The following is a 7,898-nucleotide window of genomic DNA, read 5'->3' on the forward strand; positions in this document are numbered from 1 at the left end:
CCGTGCAGGACGCTTGGCATTTGCCAGAGAACACCAGGATTGGCAAATTTACCACTGGCGCCCTGAGCTCTTCACTGATGAAAGCAGGTTCACACTGAGCACATGTAACAGACGTGACAGAGTCTGGAGACGCCGTGGAGAGAGATCTGCTGCCTGCAACATCCTTCAGCATGACCGGTTTGGCAGTGGGTCAGTAATGGTGTGGGGTGGCATTTCTTTGGAGGGCACAGCCCTCCATGTGCTCGCCAGAGGTAGCATGACTGCCATTAGGTACCGAGATGAGATCCTCAGACCCCTTGTGAGACCATATGATGGTGCGGTTGGCCCTGGGTTCCTCCTCATGTGGCTGGACTGTGTCAGCAGTTCAAAACATGAATTCCCTCCCAACAATCCTGAATACATGCGTCTAGAGTTGGAGCACAGACAAGGTTTTGACAAAGGGGTCACCTTGGACACTGGGGACTCTGACCCAATGACCTTGAAATCAATAGGGATTATCCTTGACCTATGAGGAGTCTAGCTGTGCAGTTTTTACAGAGTTACAGCTCTGATAGGAAATTGTCTGCAGATGGACAGCACTATACCATAATATCACTTGTCTTGACAGGAGTAAAGCTAAAATTAGCAAAACTGTAGCTAAAAGACAAAAATAGAGCAAGAATGGTGAAGCAGAAGAAACTGTCTTCATGTGAAAAATACATAAAGTTGATCTTACAGGGACTGTAAGATGTAAAAGAAGCTGCAGAGCCACCTGGGCTGAGGTCCATGTTCATGTTCTCATCCTCCTCCTGAGCCACCTGCTGCACCGACGCTGCTGGAGTCACAAACAGAGACGCGTTCAAATACACACAGAGCTCCGGATGTTTCTAATCGAGTCCTCGAGTTTCTCACCTTCAGCTCTCCTGGCTTTCTTTACATGAAAGGCCTCTCTAACAGGCATCTGCCTCTTCCTGCAAAGCATCCCCCGACCACAGGGGGTGCTGGCGTCCCCGTTCTGCACAGGACGCACCTGGAGCCCCCTGAGCTGCTGCTGCAGGTCAGTCGGAGTATTAGAGATGAAGCAGAAACAGTCATGGAAGCCGTGAGCGTGGGCCAGGTCTGCTGCCGTCTGCCCGCTGGAGTTCCTTAAACTGAGCGAGACACACAGAGAGTCTGAGAACCGGAGAGGAAACAGTCGTGGAAGCAATGAGCGTGGGCCAGGTCTGCTGCCGTCTGCCCGCTGCAGCTCCTGAACAAGGCGAGGCAGAGGGAGACACACAGAGTGAGACTAAAGAGGTCAAGTTAAAATGATGAAAGCAAGCTAAACTGTAACTAAACACAAAAAGGATAGGGTAGCTAAAAAACGAACACAGCAAAATAATAGCTAAAAGGTAAAGATAGCATAAGAAGACAAAATACAGCTACTACGCTGAAATAGATTTTAACTAGAACAATATTTCTGAAGGAATTGAAAAGATGTCAGTGTTTATTTATGGTGAATTTAATTTTAAATGAAGTTAAACTGTTCCTGATCGAGCAGAACCTTTTTGATCGATGAGTAGTTTGACTGAAAAACACAAACGAAAGAAAACATACACAAGAAAACAGCATTCAAATAATAGGAAAAATGCTAACGTTGTCTTTGTTTTTATTCTTTTATCAGTAAGTAATGCTTGTCATACATTCTATATGTTTTAAAGAAAACACGGATCACATTTCTAAAGGAATAATTTCACATATTACTTCTGAAAAACCAAGAATAATTGAAATTTATTTGGGACGTTTTTTAAAACGAATGATTGAGATTTTCTCTCCCCCTGCTGTAGCAGAGTTTGAGCTTATTTGAAACTGTCAGTGGAGTGTGATGTTTGTGTTTTACAGGGTGTAGGAACCAGGTCACAGAAATCTGATGAAGCAACAAAAGACTGAATAAAGTCCAGGAACACTTTGATGTGACCAGCAAAACATTTTTGTTGGATTTAGTTGATGGAAAAAATACAAACTATTAAAACTAAGTGCATTAAAAGGTGTAATTTTCTGACAGAAATCCCATTTTTCTAAATATTTACCTTTTTATTCAGCATAAAACGCCTAAAAGAAACACAGAGATCTCTTCAATTCCTTCAAAAGCATTGTTCTCTTTGAAATCTGCTCCAACAAGCTGGCTCTGGTTTTGTCTGCTTATGTGCTAATATTCACAACACATTTTGCTTTTTTTTTTAAACTTCGGTGTGTTAGCTTCTAGCTACTGTCCTGCTACTTTTAGCTTGTTTTTCGTCGCCTTAATCTTGTGTTCTGCTCATTTTTGTGACGTTCTGCTAGTTTTAACTTTAACTCAGTTTCAGCTTTAGCAAAGTAATTCAGCACTCACCATTTAAAAAAAAAAAGCATTCTCTCTAGTATAAAGTAGTAATGTGATTTTATGTCAATCAGCCAGAAGATTATGACTATTCACCTGTCTCTCACGTCACAATGATTAGAATGTGTGTGCTATATCATAGTTCATTTCCTTATTCTGCTGAGTAGAAGGACAGATTCATGCTCAGCCAACCCTGTACTCTATCTTGAAAGCTGAATTAGAATTTCAATTCCTCAAAGTAAAGCTGAAGCAACCCTGAGACAATCTGAACGGAGTTATGTGGCTCAGAGTCTTTAAGGCCGACCTGTTTGTTGGCTGCACCCAGAACCAACAGCAGGATACTCACTGTGGTTCTGCCCCGGCTATCAGCAGGACCTGGATACACTCCAAGCTGCCCGAGCGGGCGGCCTTGTGAATGGGAGTCTCCCCAACACAATCCTGGAAACAGACAGGAAAAGTAAATGGTAAATGTATTGTACTTGTACAGGCCACTCGAAGCGCTTTACAACGTAACCTGTGCTGCTTTTCTCTTGCTGAAATAGTTGAAACTGTTAAAAGTAAAATCTAAAATGGCTGGCTTAGAAAAATAGGTAGCAAAAAGACAGCTAAAAGTAGCAGTTTGTAGCTAAAGGCTAGCTCATAGCAAAAAGTAGCAAAACGGTAGCTAGAAGCTAAAAGTAACACAGAGAAAGTACACCTAAACATATTTCAAAGACAACAATGTTTTTGAAAAAATTGAAGCGACGCCAATGTTTTTCTAGGGAGAAAATATTTGTAAATAAAGTTAAATAGTTTTGAAAAGCATAAAAATTACACACAAAAAAAAAAGTCAGACCTTATCTTCTAATGAGGTTCTTCTAAAAAGATTCTGAACTAGCAAAGACTGCAGAAGAGGTGAGATTGCAAAAAAAATGCATGGAAACAAACAAACAACAACAAAAAAAAAACAAAACAGAGAACCAACAGTGAGAATTCATTCAATGAGCACCGATAGAACAACAAGCTGACCCCTCTGATTTAAGACAGACCTGCCTGTTGATGTCGGCACCGGCCTGGGTCAGCCACACCACGCAGTGGGAGTGTCCTCCAATGGCTGCGGTGTGCGTCGGCGTTTGGTTGAAGCGGCTGCTCACCGTGTTCACCTCACAACCCATCTGCACCAGGTGCACCACGCACTTCAGCTGTTTTACGGGCAACAACAACAACAACATGGAAGGTGTCAAGGAACAGCAGAGAGAACCTTAGGATGGAAAATCATTCCAGGAAGCAAGTCGTTGGAAGGAGAAGAGCCTCTGAAAATGTTTAAAGTGGGGAAATTTATAAAATGATGGCTAACAGCTGGCTACCTTTCATGCTAGCGTTTTAGACTAGCATGAAAGCGTTTCATCACAATCCATCCACTGGTTCATGAGATATTCTGCTAATTGCACAGACAAACACACACACAGGCAAAAACATTATTGCCACTTCACCTTAAAGCGACAAGTGTAAGATCACACTTAATGTTGTTTTTAAGGTTTGACCAACACAGCTTCAACTCTGTCACTTCTCACCAAAAGTTGACCTTAGTTTAAAGCTCTGCTATGAAAGGTGACAGGTATTATCCTTAAAGGAATGCAAGGATTTAATTATTTTAGAAATGTTCATTTGTTGTTTGGTCTATTTTTGAGTTTGATGAGATAGTTGATCAGTCTTACTATCAGAAACATATTTAAATTCGGTATAAGATAAAAAATAAACAAAAGAATAAAACATAACACCATATACATAGTTGTTTACATCATTCCAAACATTTTAAGCTCATTAAAATAATACTAAAACTAGAAGCACTCGGAGAGCACAAACCTCTAAAAAATAATTGAATCAATTATTTGTTGTGAGAACCCCAACATTTTATCAAAATCTGTTTATGTTCAGTTAGTTTTTTAAGCAGTCTTGCGAACACATAAAAACAAAAACAAAACAAAAACAACTTCCTAGTTTGTTTGGCGCCGTTGATGACGTCATTGGGCGCCATAATAACTATTGGCTTCACTCGGACCAATAAGAATTCGAGTAGGCTACTTTTTTTCCCCCTCCTCTTCTCACAAAACTTTATTGATCAAATCCATGATGACAAAAACACCTAAAAGTGTCCGCTATCATAAAAAAAATAACAATAGGACTCTTTCCATAAAGGACAAAGCGTTTAGAAAATGTTTCTTTTGTTTGTTTTTTTTCGTTTCAACTATGCGGTACTTTCTGAAATTAAATTAAAACAAGTTTTTGGACAGAAATCGAAGATGTGACTGAACTTCAACTCAACTGTTGAAACTTTCACTTTTAAAAGTAACTTTCTCCTACCTGTCCGTAGTGAGCAGCCCAGTGAATAGGAGTCCATCCGTAGCAGGAGTCCTCAGCGGTCAGATGAGCCCGGTTTGACAGCCGCTCCATCTGAGAGATTAAACCGTGCAGATCTCCATCCCGACAGGCTCGGTGGATCGGAAACTGTCTCAAAAACACCTCATCTCTACAGGAGTCTGCTTCTAGTGCCACGGACATAAGAGAGCTGTTTGAAACGGACGTTTCTCTGCAGCACTTCTGGTTCCACTGAGAGTTTCAAACACAAAAGAAAGGAGGATAATGCTGCGTTTGCTGACAGATGGAAACTCGGAATTTCCATTTCTTGGCAGCATAAATCAAATAGGTGGCACAATGGAGTCCGATTCCCAAATCGAATACAATTTCTCAAGCACACATTTAACGTTTTGTTTGTGGTCGGAAAATAACACAGCAAACCTCAATCCACCTTGTGCACCGAATGCGTTAATTATACGACTTTAACATAGGAATTCATATTTCCGAGATACATTGAACTCAGCTTAAGCCTTTGTGCACGTGCGGAGAATGTGAAACCCCGGACTGGAATGTCGTGTTTTGGCGCTATTCCGGTAACATTAGGTTAAATTTATAACCCAGAATCAACGCTGTGACTCAGCTGTGAGGTAGATGCTATCGTTAAAGTTACTGGTGAGAAATATTGTGTACTTTTTGGAGTATGTTTGATTAAAACAACTCTATATTTGTCACTGAATTCTTTATTTTTCTTATTACTTTGGTATGTTAGCTATAGTTTGCTAGCCTTTTTCTGGTTGCTATTAAATTAGTACATTTCTGTAATGAATGGAGATAACAATCTGAATTTATTTGTTTTTATAGAATCCCAACAGTCTTAAAACAAAAAACTGGAATAGCAGAAGAACAATTTAAATAAAGAAGATGTCAGCATTAATTGGGAGGAAATTGTTGGATCGAAATCACAATAAAACAAAGGTAAGAGACTAGAAAAACTGCAGTGTGAATGCTAAGTGCTAAATGACGGCTGAAATGTGCAAAAGAAGCGAAAATTGAATTGTTAAAGTTAAAACAAGCAGAATTACGGCCAAAAAAAGGCAAAACAGACTAAAAAATGAGCGAAACAAGCTGAAATGAGAAAAATGGAGGCTAAAGTTAGCAGAGAAAAAGCTAAAATCAGAAAAAGGATGAAATTAGCTAAAAGTTAACAACACTGGTTAAAAAAACCCTAAATGTATGCTAAAGCTAAACTAGTCAAAATCAATGCAAACATTTAGGAAAACCAATGAGAAAGTTAGCAAGACAAGAAAACGCTAAAATGAGCAAACCAGTTTAAAACAAGCAAAGTGATTCTAAATTTAACAAAACTGTAGAGCAACACATGCTAAAACTAGCAAAACAGATGCAAATATTAGCAAAATAAATGATCTGTACTTATATATAGTCAACCAGGCCACTCAAAGCATTTTACAAGACAATCTGTGCCCTCATTTACCCATCCACACCTTCATGCAGCTCTCTACTACATCTCTACAAAGCTAACCTGAATAAATCATTATTATAGAGACCAATCAGTGCTTTAAACTCCACACAGACACACATTGGAGGCCAGGAATCAAACCTCCAACTCTCATTGAAGGGTGACTTCTCTAACCACTGATCCACAGCCAATATTAATATTAGCAAAACTTGTAGCAGAAAATGGTCAGATTTGGTGGCTACAAGCTAAAAGTAGCAGAGTGTTATGTAGCTGAATGCTAAAAAGAACAGAACAGTAGCTAAAAGCAGCATGAAAAGACAAAAACAGCCAGTATGCTGAAGCAGTTTTAAAAGAGAACGATGCTTTTAAGAGATCTCAATTTATTTCAACAGGAAATTTTATTTCGAATAAAGCTAAGTATTTTGAAAAGTATAAATGTTACAAAAACCAAAATACATAGCATCTGTCTCCTGAATAAGTCAAACGCTTTGATAAATAAATGGCTAAAATAGCATAAAGTATGCAGAAGTAAGTTGATTGCAAAAAAATACACAGAAGAAAAACATAAACAGGGAAACAATGGTGTGAATGCTGTGTTAGCGTTTACACAATTACTTTCAGACTCTGTATCTAAAGTAAAGTTTAATAATATATCACTTTTATGAGATTAAAACAAAATCCTGCTTTACAATAAAATGCTGTTTTCCTTTCGGTCGGTTCCTTCTGCAGGGGTCGCCACAGCACATGAACTTCACACGAAAGATTTAGCAATTGTTTTTACGCCGGACGCCCTTCCTGACGCAGCCTGTTCTCAAACCTGCAGCTTCAGGATAACAAAACTGCAGCACAGACCACCAAGCTACAGCAGCCGTGCTTTGCTACCAAATACAAGACAAAAAGTAAGCTATTAAGACCTAACAGTCTTACAGAAGACATGAGGAGCAGTCAGTCAGTGGTTAGTGTTATGATCTCGTAATCCTGAGGCTGCAGGTTCGAGCCCATGTTGCATCAGTAACGGCGTGTGTGTTCGCTTACTGCAGCGGCCTCTGTAAGAGAAGCAAGGAGGGAATTGCACATAAAAAAGTCTAACAGCTTGTTATGAAAACATCTAAACAAAACAATAAGGATCTAGCTTGATGAATAGCACTTGGAGTATGTGTTGGGGATGACTCTCAGGTACTACCACACCAATAGTTGTAAAACTGACTGCGTTAGAGACACATTTGTGTTTGAAAAAGTTGAAAAAAATGATGGAATCACCGGTCTCTGAGGATGTTCCTTCAGTTGTTTAATTTTGTAGAAAAAAAGCAGATCACAGACATAACAAAAAAACTTAAGGCTTTTTAAATGGCAACTTTCTGGCTTTAAGAAACACTAAGAGAAATCAAGAATGTTTATCTGTTGTTAACTTGTATTTTTAATTTTCTTTTCAGGATGCTTTTGTCCGCGTGAAGAAGATGGATTTAGAGAAATTAACCACAGAAGTCATGCAGCTCAGAGAATTCCTGCCCAGAGTTTTGAATGGTAATCTGACTGAAACGCTGCACAAAGCCCAAAGAGCAGACAAGTATGCTGGTGTAGATTCTCAGTCCTCCAGGCCATGGTAAATTCAAAAAAAGTTAAAAAACAAAAACAACTGGACTTCTATTCTGTAGCTGAAGACGTTTCGCTTCTCATCCGAGGAGCTTTCTCAGTTCAGAAACAGAGAGTGTGGAGTTGAGCTTTTAAAGCTGAGATGTGATGTAA

At 39.4% G+C, this 7,898-nt stretch overlaps 2 protein-coding genes across 7 annotated transcripts in view; one reads left to right on the forward strand and one right to left on the reverse strand.

Annotated features, from left to right (window-relative positions):
- LOC108241853 (ankyrin repeat domain-containing protein 10-like) overlaps positions 1-4,977 on the reverse strand; it is a 7,651-nt gene extending 2,674 nt beyond the window's left edge. The window contains exons 1-5 of one of the 6 annotated variants that reach the window (XM_025008055.2): positions 4,682-4,977; positions 3,367-3,519; positions 2,685-2,776; positions 892-1,130; positions 752-811 (exon numbers count right to left, since the gene is read on the reverse strand). In XM_025008055.2, coding sequence (XP_024863823.1) covers positions 752-811; positions 892-1,130; positions 2,685-2,776; positions 3,367-3,519; positions 4,682-4,879 — 742 coding nt within the window. In that variant the 5' untranslated portion in view covers positions 4,880-4,977. Of the gene's footprint in view, positions 1-715; positions 815-891; positions 1,131-2,684; positions 2,777-3,366; positions 3,520-4,681 lie in introns of all 6 variants that reach the window. The other 5 variants (XM_017426311.3, XM_017426309.3, XM_017426310.3 and 2 more) reach the window with 5 other exon arrangements.
- Positions 4,978-5,248: 271 nt separating this feature from the next.
- The window catches only part of LOC108241857 (heat shock transcription factor 2 binding protein), a 10,331-nt gene continuing 7,681 nt past the window's right edge, over positions 5,249-7,898 (forward strand). Inside the window, exons 1-3 of the mRNA XM_025008057.2 lie at positions 5,249-5,347; positions 5,537-5,650; positions 7,586-7,676. Coding sequence (XP_024863825.1) covers positions 5,597-5,650; positions 7,586-7,676 — 145 coding nt within the window. The 5' untranslated portion in view covers positions 5,249-5,347; positions 5,537-5,596. The remainder of the gene's footprint in view (positions 5,348-5,536; positions 5,651-7,585; positions 7,677-7,898) is intronic.

The sequence above is a fragment of the Kryptolebias marmoratus genome, linkage group LG1, assembly GCF_001649575.2.
Source record: "Kryptolebias marmoratus isolate JLee-2015 linkage group LG1, ASM164957v2, whole genome shotgun sequence".
Taxonomy (NCBI): Eukaryota; Metazoa; Chordata; class Actinopteri; order Cyprinodontiformes; family Rivulidae; genus Kryptolebias; species Kryptolebias marmoratus.